We start from the raw sequence: 14776 nt of genomic DNA on the forward strand, positions 1-14776 counted from the left end.
GTAGCCAGAAGCCTGTTCTTGGGGAGACTTCTAATTTCTAAGCCATGTTTAGGATTTTGGATTATAAAGGCAGTGGGAGGTCATTCTAGGGTTTATAGAAAAAAATTACTTTATCAGAATTTTTTTTATATTACTCTGATTGCTTTGTGGAGAATGGATTAGAGTGGGCCAAGAAATGATAGTATGCAAATAAGTAAATTAGGATGCTTTTGAATGAATCTTCAATATGATGTTGAGTAGGCTAGAGCAGCTGTGGGCAAACTACGGCCCTCGGGCCGGAACCGGCCCATTTGAAATGAATAAAACTAAAAAAAAAAAAAGACCGTACCCTTTTATGTAATGATGTTTACTTTGAATTTATATTAGTTCACACAAACACTCCATCCATGCTTTTGTTCCGGCCCTCCAGTCCAGTTTAAGAACCCATTGTGGCCCTCAAGTCAAAAAGTTTGCCCACCCCTGGGCTAGAGTGTATTGGAGAAGTGAGTGAATTCAAGAAATATTTAGGAGTTGTAAATGACTATACTTAGTGACTTTTGAGATGTAGAATTAAGGGAGGGAGAATGTGGAAGTCTGAGAGGATTCACAGACTTCTGACTTCAGACTCTAACGGCGAATTTTGATGCCATCCCCTGAGAGATTTATGGGCATAGATAGGGAACATAGAACAGAAGTCATTTATCACTAATAGGATATGTATGTGTGTATACTTAAATGTATATGCGGTATGTGAAATATGTATATTTTAAACTTGTCTGAAAGTATTGATCGGTATCAAAACAGTGTATTCTGAGATCAGTGAAGACAATCTGACTTTTTTCCCCAGGGGTAGCCAGATTTTTAAAAAATGTATATTTTTATTGCTTTTTAGAAAGAGAAATCGAGAGGGGGAGAGAGGGAGAGAGAGGGATAGAGGGATAGAGGGAGAGGAAGAGAGGGAGAGAGGAGAGAGAGAGAGAGAGAGAGAGAGAGAGAGAGAGAGAGAGAGAGAGGAGAGGGAGGAGAGAGAGAAAAGAGGGAAAAGAGAGAAACATCAATGTGAGAGAGAAAGATCAAGTGGTTACCTCCTGCATGTTCCCTACTGGGGATTGAGCCCACAACCCAAGCATGTGCCTTTATTTTTTTAAATTTTTTTTTATTTTTTAATATATTTTATTGATTTTTTTACAGAGAGGAAGGGAGAGGGATAGAGAGTTAGAAACATCAATGAGAGAGAAACATCGGTTCAGCTGCCTCTTGCACACTCCCTATTGGGGATGTGCCCACAACCCAGGTACATGCCCTTGACCGGAATCGAACCTGGAACCCTTGAGTCCGCAGGCCGACACTCTATCCGCTGAGCCAAACCAGCTAGGGCTATTTTCTTTTTTGTTTGGTTGGTTGTTTGCTAGGAGTTTTTTTTTAATTACTGGTTCAGTTTCGTCAATTCTCAGCTGATTCAGGTATTTTTTAATTCTTACTGATTCAGTTTTGGAAAATAGTATTTCTCTAGGAAATTGTCCATTTTGTCCAGGTTGTTCAGCTTGTTGGCATATATGTAGTTGTAGAAATATAGTATTTTCTTACAATCCTTTGTATTTCTGTGGTGTCAGTAATTACTTCACCTCTTTCTGCTTTTATTTATTTGGGTCTCCTCTTTTTGTTTCTTGATGAGTCTGGCTAAAGGTTCATCAATATTGTTTATCTTTTCAAAGAACCAGCTCTTGGTTTCATTGATCTTTTGTATATATATATTTTTTAGTCTCTTGGTCATTTATTTCTGTTCTGATCTTTATTATTTCCTTTCATTTACTCTGGGCTTTTCTTGTTGTTCTCTTTCTAATTCTTTAAGTTGTAGGGTTAGTTAGTTTATTAGAAATTTTTCTTGTTTTTTGAGGTAAGCCTGTAATGCTTTGAACTTCCCTCTCAGGGCTGCTTTTGCTGTGTCCCAGAGATTTTGGGTTGTTGTATGTTCATTTTCATGAGGTTTTCTTAATGTTTTCCTTGATTTCATTGGCAACCCATTCTTTGTTTAATAAAATGTTCGTTAACCTTCCTCCATGTGTTTGAATGATTTGGGGTGTTTTTATGGTAATTGGTTTTTAGTTTCATGCAATTGTGATCCAAGAATATGCTTGATTTGATTTCAATCCTCTTGAATTTGTAGATACTTAGTTTGTGTCCCAACATATAGTCTTTGAGAATATCCCACATGCACTGGAGAAAAATGTATATTTGTCAGCTTTGGGGTGAAATGTTCTGTAAATGTCAACTAAATGCATTTAATCTAGTGTGTTGTTTAAGGCCGCTCACTGTTTCCTTGTTGATTTTTTTGTCTAGAAGATCTATCAAGAGATGTCAGTAGGGTGTTAAAGTCCCCTACTATGATTGTATTGCTGTTGATCTCTCCCTTTAAGTCCTCCAGAAGTCTTTTTTATATGTTTGGTTGCTCCTATATTGGGTGCATATATCCTCTTGTTATATTGATCACTTTAGTATTATGAAGTGGCCTTCATTGTATCTTGTTATGGCTTTCATTTTGAAGCCTGGTTTGTCAGATATGAGTATTTCTACCCCAGCTTTTTTTTTCATTTCTACTTGCATGGTAGTCTGGGGCACAGGTGAGGCGAGCTGAGCTACAGCGGTAAGTCTGATCTTCTGGTGGCACTGAGTCAGGTGTGCCTGGTCATGGAGGCAGGTCTGTGATTCTGGGGGTGTCAGGTCATGGTTATGGGGCCAGTCACAAGATGGCAGGGCCGATCTGCCAGGGGCACTAGGTAAGGTCAAACGGGTCTGAATGCCAGGCCCGTTTGTCTGGGAAATCTGAGTCAGTGGCAGGGCCAGTTGCACCATGTTAAGGTGGTGGGGCCAGTTGTGCAGGGCCATTAGATTGGGCATTCCGGGACGGGGCTGCAGGTCCACATACCCTGGCATGCCACTCGTCAAAACAATAGTCTTTTTTTTTTTTTTTAAAGAAGCCGGAAGAATGGTTACAAAAGGACATTTAAATGAACCCAGTCACATTGAGTAGATAACAGTTTCTCTATAAACTAGCATCCAAGGCCATTGCATTTTAGTTTCAATGTAGCTATTCCTTTGGTTCTTGCTAATTCTTATTTAAACCAGTTTGTTTTTGCTGAGGTTATTAACTCAGGTTAACATCCAACTACTAGAATTTTATTAAAATTTTAATTAGATGGCTAAAACTCTGGTTTATGAATTGGCTGGCTACTGCTAATGGCTTTGTAGTTTTTAAAAATAAGATATCCAAGGTTTGTGATTGGGGTGGGAATGTGTAATTTTAAAAACCTAGAAATGTACTTATGAATTAGTCTGTAACCTATTATGGACATAATTGGGAGAAGGGATGAACAAGAGGAGAAAAAACCCTATTCTGTTAAAAGAAGCCTTAATACAGTGCCCTGCAAGACCCAAACTCTGCAAATATTAGAATTGAATTCTTATTTGTGACATTTCTATTTTACTTTAATTGGGTACTTGAAACATGCAGCTTTTTATGGTGTCAAAAACCAAATTAGTGCTTCCAGTGAGAACATGAGTTATAACCTGTGAAATAAATTTGGGTGGGGTTTTGAGACTGGGAGTGCAGTAAGTAGAAAAGTAGACCCTGTAAACTTTCAGCTATTGCGCTGGTATTTTGGCAAGTTGGGCGGTGGTTGCTTCAGTGCTGCATGCCACAGTGGGAAGAGTGTGGACATTATAGTCACATAAACCTAGGTCTCAAACCCTAGCTCCAACACTGGTTAGGATGAGGCAGGCTTCCCCAAGCTTGCCATGCTCCTCTGTCCTCTGCTGAAATGTGGGGATGACATCTACTGCCCAGCTTATTTTGAGAATTAAATGAGAAGATGAATGTAAGACCTCTGGCAGAGTGCCTTGCTCACTGTAGGAACTTAACTCTTAGTTCCTATTTCACCTCCAATTTGATTTTCTTTATACCCAACTTTAGTGTCTATAATAATAATATAGAAGCTGTATTAGTGGCCAAATAGACGTAATGAATGAGTTAGAACAAATGCAGTTGAATTTCTTGTCTTTACTTACGATTATGAAAACAGAAATTCACAGGTACTGAGCAGTTCATCTTTTAGATATGCTAACCCAGATGATGGTAGGAGTGTCCCAATAGGCATATAAAATAGTTTGTGAAAGGTTTAAAATAACAATTGATAATTTTAAATGTAATCCAGTGATAGGTTTTCTACAGAAAAAATATTTTGCCTTTAAATGCAGATAACATTTATTGAGCAGTCTTTTTTTTTTCCTGGGACTATCTAATGTGGGAAACTGACAAATAGATGATTCTTATATACCATAGTAAGTGTTGGGCTGTGGGAAAGCACAGGGTTTGTGTCAAGAGAAATTGACAATATGTACCAAATGCTTTAAAAATTTGCATCCTCCCTTATCCAAGTGATCTACTTCTAGCAGTATGACCTGATGGAGTTCGATAAAAGATTGTTTATAATAGTGGAAAATTATACAATAAAAAGAAAAGAAAACATAGTGAATTAGTTTGTTATATTATAAATGGACATACTGTGTACCTATTAGTGATCACACCATTCTTTATGTGACAAAGAAAAAAATATTCATATAGGTATTGCTCAGAACAGAAACTAGCATACTGAAGAGGATTTTTTTTTTTTAAAAAGACCATTTATTTTCAAAGAAAGGAAATTCAGTGAAATCTTTTCCAAATCACTTTCGTGTTTTTCTCCCTCGAAGAAATCATTAAAAAAGACATGGTTATTGTTATAATCTGGAAGTGGAGTGGGAATTTTGGCAGGTGAACTAATAAGCATCTTGCCAAATCTGTGTAGTATGTTTGGGAGGTCAACAGTTGGGGCATATCCATACGAGAGGTGAGTTTTGAGTAATGACTAGGTAAAGTATAATCCCAGTGAGACTGGCCAGGTGAATGGGCTTGTCAGCAGAGCAGGTGAGGTGTATTTTCAGTGCTCCCAGTCTTTTGAGATACACTTTGTAGTAAGAAGATTGACCTGTGAGAAAAATAATTCTAAAAATGGAGAAAAATATGTCCAGTGACTTCACTGGCCATTTTGGTTCAGTTGGCACCATTAGGTCAGTTTCTCTGTCTTGTGAAAACATCCCATTTCTGGATACTTCACGTTCCAAGAGTACCTTTCTTGAGAAATTATTTTTTCCCTTAATTGATAATAAGGTAAGCTCCCGAGATACGGGTTTCTTTTGAACTGCAGTGCCATTAAAGTTCAAAGGTTTTTACTCAGGTTTCACACATATCCGTTTAACTTGGAAAAGCTTTATTTTTTAAGAACAAGTTTACAGCTTTGGATATACCATTAACTCTTACCAGTTTACAAAAATGGATAGTAAGTGCGGAGATTTCTAGTTTTCCCGCTTATACAAAACCCAGTTGAACAAGCCTTCACTGTGTCTGGGTCAAATGAAGCAACACTTCTGGACCTTTCCCCCACTGCTTTCTTGAGTAGAGTGGTGAGAGGCAGTCTTGTTTGCTTGTCATGTTGTTTCTTTTTCTTTCTTTTCTTTCTTTTTTTTTTTTTTACATGTGATATACACTGAGTGGCCAGATTATTATGACCACCTGACGTTTGTAGGCAAATTAGGTATAATTTCGCGCTGAAGTTACTAGAGGGCCAGACCATTATAAATAGGGAAGCAGGTTGTTTACCACGACAGTAGGAGTGATTTTTTTCTGAAAATATGGGTAAACAACGCGATTTAACAGCCTTTGAACATGGGATATATTTGAACGTGAGTGGCCAGATTATTATGACCACCTGATGTTTGTAGGTAAATTAGCCGTACACTGCATCGTATGGGATATGGAAGCCAAAGGCCTGTTCGAACACCTTTGCTGTCTGCAGTTACCAAGATAAAACGTCTCCAGTTCTCACAGGAACACAAGGATTGGACACTTGAGCATTGGAAAAAAGTCATATGGTCCGATTAATCACGTTTCCAGTTGCATCATGCAGATGGCAGAGTGAGAATTTGGCGGAAACAGCATGAAAGCATGCACCCCACATGCATGAGTATAACCCTTCAAGCTGGTGCGGGCAGTGTTATGGTTTGGGGCATGTTTTCCTGGCATGATTTGGGCCCTTTAATTCGTGTGGAACAACGTCTGAATAGCACAACGTACCTAACTATCATTGCTGACCAAGTTCATCCTATCATGTTGATGGCGTATCCCAATGGAGATGGCTTTTTCCAACAAGAAAGACAATGCACCATGCCACGGTGCTCGTATTGTGCAGGAGTGGTTTCAAGAACATGAGGGAGACTTTACCTTGCTTAGGTGGCCCCCACAATCACCAGATGTCAATCCAATTGCGCATTTGTGGGACGAAGTTAAAAGCCATCAGGCAGCTGGTTCCACAACCTCAAATCTCACAGAACTGGACAGTGCTATTCATCAGGCATGGTGTCAGATTCCTCACATCACCTTTCAACATCTCGTGGAGTCAATGCCAAGAAGAATCGCCACAGTATTGAAGGCAAAAGGTGGCCCAACAAAGTACTGAGGGGGTGGTCATAATAATCTGGCCACTGATGTTCAAATATATCCCACGTTCACTCACGTTCAAATATATCCCACGTTCAAAGGCTATTAAATCATGTTGTTTACCCATATCTTCAGAAAAAAGTCACTTCTGTCGTGGTAAACAACCTGCTTCCCTATTTATAATGGTCTGGCCCTCTAGTAACTTCAGCGCGAAATTATACCTAATTTGCCTACAAACGTCAGGTGGTCATAATAATCTGGCCACTCAGTGTAAAGCTGCTATTCTAGACTTCTGGGAACTTTGTTTATGTCAGAAGTTGGATGCTGACTGATACAGAAAGAAAAGGAACAAGAGAGTAAGAACTGCAATGTCATGTAAACATCATGCCCTTTCTTTAAACTAGGAAAATACCGTTTATTTTTAATGATATTTGTTGAGTATTCATGTGGTAGATACATTACATAAGTACATTATCTTATTTAGTTGATATTATTCTGAGAGGCAGAATTAACTCTCTCTTCCTTCATTTTACAGACAAGACCCCAAAAGATTAAACAGTTTGCTTTTAGCCATATGCCCAGTAAATAATGGTCAGTATTTGAATCCAGATTAAACTCTAAAGCTCTTCTATTGTACAGGCTGCTAATTTAGCTTAAGAGTTAGAAAACTCTGAGGCTTAATTCTGGATTTCTGGTGAGTTGGAATTAACTTTCTTTCTCTCTATGTAGGGAGAGGATTGAGATTGATATTTAAAGTTCTCCTTGTAAAAATTTATGATTCTTAGGTTCTTTATTGAATTGAAGTAGAGAATGTATAGAGTTTATACTAGTTCTCTTGTGTGCAGCCAGTTTGGTTTGTAATGAAGACTTTTCGCTTGATGATTTTTTCATACCATTGCCCTGTGGGGGTGCAGAAAAGCAAGAGGATGGGTTAAAAGTAGGTACAGTGTGCCCTGGTCAGTGGTTAGAGCATCAGCCCATGCACCAAAGGATCCTGAGTTCCATTCCCAGTCAGGGGCAATACCCAGATTGCAGGTTCGATCCCCAGGCTTTGGTTGGGGCATGTGCAGGAGGCAGCCAATTGATGTGTCTTTCTCTCATCAATGTCTCGTTCTGTCTCTCGCTCTTGGTCTCGCTCTATCTCTTTCCTCCCTCCCTGCCTCCTTCCCACTCTGTAAAAATCAGTGGAAACAAATATCCTCGGGTAAGCATTAGTAACAATAACAACTAAAAATAGAAGGTATATTGTGTCAACTGCAGATTTACAAAAGAAAACTTAAAGAAAAGCACCCGAGCATCGAGGAGCATGGCACGCATGGACTGGACTGGAGATTATGTGGGTGGGGCCTGGTAACAGTGTCTTTAAATAAAAACATCATTAACATCAGAGAGGACTGGGGCTTGTGCTAGAGCTAGACGGTACAATGATTACTCAGTTTCAGTTCTTTTAGGGCCTTCTAGCATTTCCAGTTAAATGGTAGAGAGGTAGTTATTGGAGGGACACAGTGATTATTGACATAGCAGAACTAATAAGATGACATGACATTAAAAAAGCATCATTATTGCAGTATTTTTACTCCATTTATATAGTATCTTTCCCTCCAAAGTGTTGTATAAATAACATTGAGATAATAAGCCATTTAAAAATGTCAAAACACTAAAGAATAAGACTGGCTAAGAGAAATAAATACATAGAAAAGAAGCAGTAAGACTTGAGAACAGTGATGGGCACAGCAGGGTAGTGATTTTTCCATTGCACTCATCTTTGCTGCTATAACTGGGTAGGGTCTTGATGTGGAGCCTTTTCCTGGCCAGTCTAGTGTTCACCATTCCTACATCCTGTGATTGAATACCGTGTGCTTTGGTGTCAGCTGGAGCTACATTTAAATCCTGATCCTACTATTTACTAACTTGGAACTTGGAACAAATGACCTAACCTTTCTGAGCCTCAATTTCTTCATCAGTAAAGTGGTGTTAACTGTACCTCCCTTGTTAGCCTTGTCTCTAGGATTAAAGTAAATGTATTATATCCCTAAAACATTTCACCTAACCTCATGGTAACATATTCTGATACTCAGTATCTCAAAACAGTAGTTCTGATAAGGTTATACAGCATAATAGCAGCTTCTCTGTGGTTCAAATGATAAAGCAATGTGGAGTTGCCAGGATCTTCTATTCTTCTCTGAATTGACATAGTAAAATATAATCTGTACTTCATAGTATAGCATTAGATTTTTAAAAATTTATCTTTATTGTCGAAAATATTACAAATGTTCCTTTTTTGCCCATTGACCCCCTCCACCCCACACCCGCACCCAGGTAGATTTTTAAAATGAAACATATACATAACATACATAATAATTTTAACCTATCATCAGCTTTAAGAAATAAAAAAATACAGCTAGATTTGAAATCTCCTCTTCTTTTCCCTCCCCCAATAACGACTATCTTGAATTTGGTGTGTCATTTCCATGCGTGTTTTTGTATTTTAATTATGTGTTCATAAATAATAAATGGTATTTTACATATTTAAATTTATTATATAAATATTATTATACTATATATCCTTCTGTGGGTTGCTTTTCTCTCTGAATTGTTTTTTAGATTTTTCTGTTATATTTGTAGCTTTATTCACTTATTTTAACTGTCATAGAACATTCCATTATATGCTTGAATATATCATTTTAATCCATTCTCTGTCAGTGGAATTCCTATAATTTTGAATATTTTTGTAACCTCTCATCTTCATATCTCCCTTCCTCAACCTAAGAGGTAACCACTATCCTGAATTGTGTTAATATTTTTTAGTGGTTAAACATACACATTCCTAAACAATATATTGAGTTTTCCCTATTTTTTAAGATGTATGTAAGTACAATCTTACTATATTATTTAGTGCCTTGCATTTTTTGGTCAATGTTATGATTTTGAGATTCATGTTGATGAATTTGGTAATAGTTACTTCTTCTCACTATGTACATTATTCTGTTATCTCATTACATTGCAATATATAAACCTTCAGGTTATATCTGACTTTTTACTATTATGGACAATATAAAATTAAGATGTACGTGTGTGTGGAGTTTTTCTCAGGGATATATTTAGGAATGAAATGATTGTGGTACAGGTAATGTATGTGCATCTTTATCATTACTGGATATTGATAAGTAGTAATTTTATTATCATTTTATTATAAGTACTTTTTAATTTCTGATTTAAACCATGAGCTTAAAATGTATTTTTAAATTTTTCCATATAGAATTTTATTATGGATTTTTAACTTAATTGTTCTCTGATCAGCTAGCTAATCATGTCTGTATCATACTAACCCTTTGGCATCTGTTGAAACTTGCTTTATGGCCTAACATGTGTGATCATGGTTTAGCCAGGTTTTAGTTAGTTTTTATAAAAATTCTTCATGTGTTTTTTAAAAATTCATTATCTAATTGTAGGGTGCATGAGTCTATACAGGGCAAAAGTAGATTTGCAGTTGTATGCAAAACAGTTGATTCTTATATTATTTATTATTATATTTTTCATATAAACAACTGTAAACCTACTTTATCCTTACTCTGTATATGCTTATTAATCTTAATGAATTTTACTAGTTATCCTGTCTGAGACAAGTATATTAAAATTTTTCTATTATGTTAGTAAATTTGTCAGTTTTCTGTAAATACAATCATTTTCGCTCTTGAGGCTTTGTTATTAGGTACATATAGTTTCAGAATTGTTTCATTTTCCTGGTAAAAAATTCTTTTGTTACTATTATATGATGATCCTCTTTATCTCTAATAATGCTCTTTGCCTTAAAGTCTGTTTTCTGACAATAGTCGAGCTATTACTGGCTTTTTAATTGTGTATTTGTGGGTATATTTTTATAGACTTAAATTTTCTATATCTTCATATTTATGTTTTTAGTATGTCTCTTGTAAACTGCAAGAAACAAGATTTTGTTTATTCAGTCTGAACTTTCTTTTAACTGCTAAGTTTAGTCTGTCTACATTTATTACCATTACTAGTATGTCTGTACTTATTTCTACAATTTTATTATGTGTTTTCTATTTACCCTGCTTTGTTTTCTGCAGTTTTTTTCTCTTTTTACCTGTCTTCTGTTTGTTTGAGCAACTTTTCTATATTTCTTTTTCTTTCTATTAATTATCCCTAAAATTTTAATATGCATTTTGCTTTGCAAAGTCTTACATTAAAATCAGCATTCTACCATTCTTCTAAACAATGTGAGGACCTTGGAAAGCTTTCATTGTAGTTATCCTCTATCAATTTTATATGTTTTTGACCAGTATTTTACTTCCATTTTTTAATTTGACTTTAGAGAGAGGAAGGGGTGGGGTGGAGAAAGAAGAAGGGGAGGAGAGAGAGAGAGAGAAAGAGAGACAGACAGACAGACAGACATTGGTTGCCTTTCGCATGCACTCCCATTGGGGATCAAACCTGCAACCCCAGTAAGTGCTCTGACCAGGAATCAAACCCACCATCACTTGGTGTACAAGATGACACTCCAACCAGTTTACATGAGCCACACCGGTCATGGCACCTCCATTTTTTTAATCACCCAAATTAGTCTTTATTATTGCTGCTATTACATTTATCTTTCTGCTAACTTTCATTTTGTTCTGATACCCAAGGAGATGCCTTAATTAAATTGGTTTTCTTACTTTTTTTTTCAGATTTTCAAAAGAAACAACCAGACGATGATTCCGCTCCAAGTACAAGTAACAGCCAATCAGATTTGTTTTCCGAAGAGACCACCAGTGACAACAACAATACCTCTATAACCACGCCAACTCTTAGTCCCAGCCAGCAGCCGCTTCCGACAGAACTGAATGTAACTTCACCAAGTAAAGAGGAGTGTAAGTGAATTACTGTCATGCGTTTCTTCATAATGCCTCATCCCAGAAGAGAAGATAGCAGCTTTGTAAATTCAAGACTAATTGTTGGCATATAGGCCCAAGTCAGTAAATTAGAGGATAAGTTTCATCCATTCTGTATAGCTTAAGTTGATCTTAAAAGATTGCCTTTTATGATAATTGTCAAGATATATAAGATTTTCAACCAGTCTAGGCCAGTGGTTCTCAGCCCTGGCTGAAAATTAGTATCCACTGGGAATTTTTAAAACAAATTGTAATCTTCAGCAGCATTTCTTAAGTCTGATTTAATCGGTGTGGATGGAGGGCCAGGAATCTGTTCTTTTTAACTCTGCAGAGGATTCTAAACTGCAGCAAGTGTTGGGAACCACCAGTCTAGGGAACTTGCTCCTGATTTAGGAACCTTGGATTGAAACCTTACTTCTGTCACTAACTGGGCTTTGAATGTTTCTAGGCAATTGACTGAGATAATAACATTGTGGGGGTCATAGAACTTAGGTATTTGAAGGGAGGAGGTTGTTTCTGTTACTCTTCTGTAAGTCCTTAGTGATAGACTACCATTATTATATATATGATTTGGAAATTTATTGTCCACTTAATCTTTATTGATTTTATTTTTTAAAAATATATTTGTTATTGATTTTAGAGAGGAAGAGAGAGGAAAAGAGAGATAGAAACATCAGTGATGAGAGAGAATCATTGATTGGCTGCCTCCTGCACACCCCCTTCTGGGGATCAAGTCCACAAAACAGGCATGTGCCCTTGACCAGAATCAAACCGGAACCCTTGAGTTCGCAGGCCGACACTCTATCCCAGTGATGGCGAACCTTTTGAGCTCGGCATGTCAGCATTTTGAAAAACCCTAACTTAACTCTGGTGCCGTGTCACATAGAGAAATTTTTTGATATTTGCAACCATAGTAAAACAAAGACTTATATTTTTGATATTTATTTGATATATTTAAATGCCATTTAACAAAGAAAAAATCAACCAAAAGAATGAGTTCGCGTGTCACCTCTGACATGCGTGTCATAGGTTCGCCATCACTGCACTCTCCACTGAGCTAAACCACTAGGGCTGTCACTTAATCTTTATAATGCTGTAACCATAGTTGTGTCCTTCAGGGCACAACTATAACTTACAGTGTGTTGAAAATTATGTTATGACATAGCAGTTTATGCCTTTTAAAAGCTTTAGTTAACAGATTGAAATTTGGTACTTCAAATTTCATGAATATCTAGAAATTCTTCAAATGTTCTGTCTACTAACTTTGAAAAGATTACCAGAGAACTAATATTTATCTAAATTTATAAACCATGATACTAGGTAAAATTGAGAATATAAAAGTAAAGAAGGCCATAGTCCCTGTCCTCAAAGAATTTACTATTTAGCAGGGGGAATGAAATATATTTGTTATTAAAGACAGTAACTATTAAAGAAGAGTATTGGTTTACTGGAGAAAGTGTTGTTGAAGACATTCTAGACAGAGTAGAGTGAGATATGGAAAGCCATGTGGATTTCTACAATGGCAAGTGACTCCTTTAGGGCCATGTATGGAGGACAAGGCTGGAAAGGTAGACTATGGTCAAGTTATAAAGGCTTGATTGTTCAGCTAAGATATTGGATATTGGACAGTATTTAGGTTTTTGAGCAGAGAAAGTACTGTTATAGTTCTTTTGAAGAAATAATCTGGCAATATTATAAATGAGAAGGCTTATACTAGAATCACATTGCAGAGAGACTTTTTAAAATGCTGTAACTTTGATTTAGAGACTCAGGGGAAGGTGTAGAAATTGTTTTAAGAGAAGAAAAAAGATGAAAATTGTACTGGTAATGTTATTGGCAATAGATTTTGTTTTGTTTTTAAAAATCTATTTAGGGTCATTTACTTATTGAGGAGCTAATGAAAGCTATGGCCCTTTGTCTCAGAAAAATATACACCATTCTTTTATACCCAATTTTGAATAAAAAATTTTTAAAGCTCACTATGGACATTAGATTAAGAACTCCTTATCTGTGGAAAAGGTTAGAGCTGGTCAGGATCTCATCTGATGGAATTTAACTGATTGGACCCACACATACACCAGAGTCAGGCCACAACAAACCAACTTCAGCAGCCAAAATGCACATGAGACTGAGGTGATAATAGCTACCATTTATTGAGTGCTTTATGTTCAAGTCATTGTGCTATATGTGTTGCACATTTCCTCTTTTATTTCTCATGACAACCAGTGAAATAGATACTGTCATTATCCCCATTCTATAGATAGGGAAACAGACACAGTGAGATCAAGTAATTTGCCTGTGATCATTAACACTTAAGTACATATCAGAAACAGGACTCAAATTCAGGCATGCGGCTTCAGAGAAAAACGTTAGCTCACATTTATATAGTGTTTGCTCCATTCTAAGCACTCTTCTAAGCTCTTTACATGTACTAATATTTTATTTTCACAATACCCTGTGTGGTAGGTGCTCTTATTCTCTCCTATTTTACAGATGAGAAAGTTGGAGCACAGAGAGGTTCAGTAACTTCTGTCCAAAGTTACAGAGCTCCTGCTTTGCAGTGTAGTTCACATTCCAACCCACTAATTTGTCTTCAGAGTCTGTGCTTTCAACCACTATAACATATTATCTCACTATCGTGAAAATGTTACAGACTGTAAACTGACAGACATTTGGAGACATCACGAGATTGGTTACTTTAATAAATGATTTCATTGGTTTGGGTATTCATTTGCTGAGAGCCCGCTTGGTTAAGTGCTAGGAATAGAAATGAGTAAGATTAGGTCTCTACCCACAAGGAAGTCACCTTTTCAAATACATATGCCTCTCCCTGAGTTTCTGGCTTGTTCTTCCAAACAGGTGCATAAGAATTTTGGGGTAAGAGGAAGGCAGCAACAGGAGCAGGTTTGTCATTTACAGAAGCTTTCTCAGGTGGCTTTTACTACCTCACCGAGGTTGAAAACTGCTAGAATGAAGAGATATGTGTCTGGATTGTAGGTGGGGAATATAGGGATGGGGAAAGTAAGGGAGGTTTGTTAAAGCTGTCAGTACTGTCAGGGTGGATACATTAGAAGTGAAAGTGATTGCCAAGTAGTAGTGAAGACTCAGGAGAGATTAGACAGCCTGATCCATTGACACCTTGCAACTTTCTTTAGCTATGACCTACCTAGGAGAAGAAAGATGCAGAAAGAAGCAGTATGGGATTACTTGTGTTGATCTTTTTGTATCCTTAGGAACCAGAATTTCTTAGCTTCCTCCCCTAAAGAGTTATGGAGAAGTAGAGGGTGTGGGAGTTGTAGAGAAATGGGTTTGGGATTTCCAATCCAAGTACTACATAATTTGTAAACTGTACAGCAGTTATAGATCAGTCGTT

At 36.9% G+C, this 14776-nt stretch overlaps 1 protein-coding gene across 2 annotated transcripts in view; it reads left to right on the top strand.

The window, feature by feature from the left end:
- The window catches only part of ZFAND3 (zinc finger AN1-type containing 3), a 343389-nt gene that overhangs the window by 232545 nt on the left and 96068 nt on the right, over positions 1-14776 (top strand). For both annotated transcript variants that reach the window (XM_081093918.1, XM_081093919.1), the window contains exon 3: positions 11200-11382. In XM_081093918.1, the coding sequence (XP_080950044.1) occupies positions 11200-11382 (183 nt within the window). The remainder of the gene's footprint in view (positions 1-11199; positions 11383-14776) is intronic.

Source organism: Myotis nattereri (assembly GCF_964212035.1).
Source record: "Myotis nattereri genome assembly, chromosome: 6".
Lineage (NCBI taxonomy): Eukaryota > Metazoa > Chordata > Mammalia > Chiroptera > Vespertilionidae > Myotis > Myotis nattereri.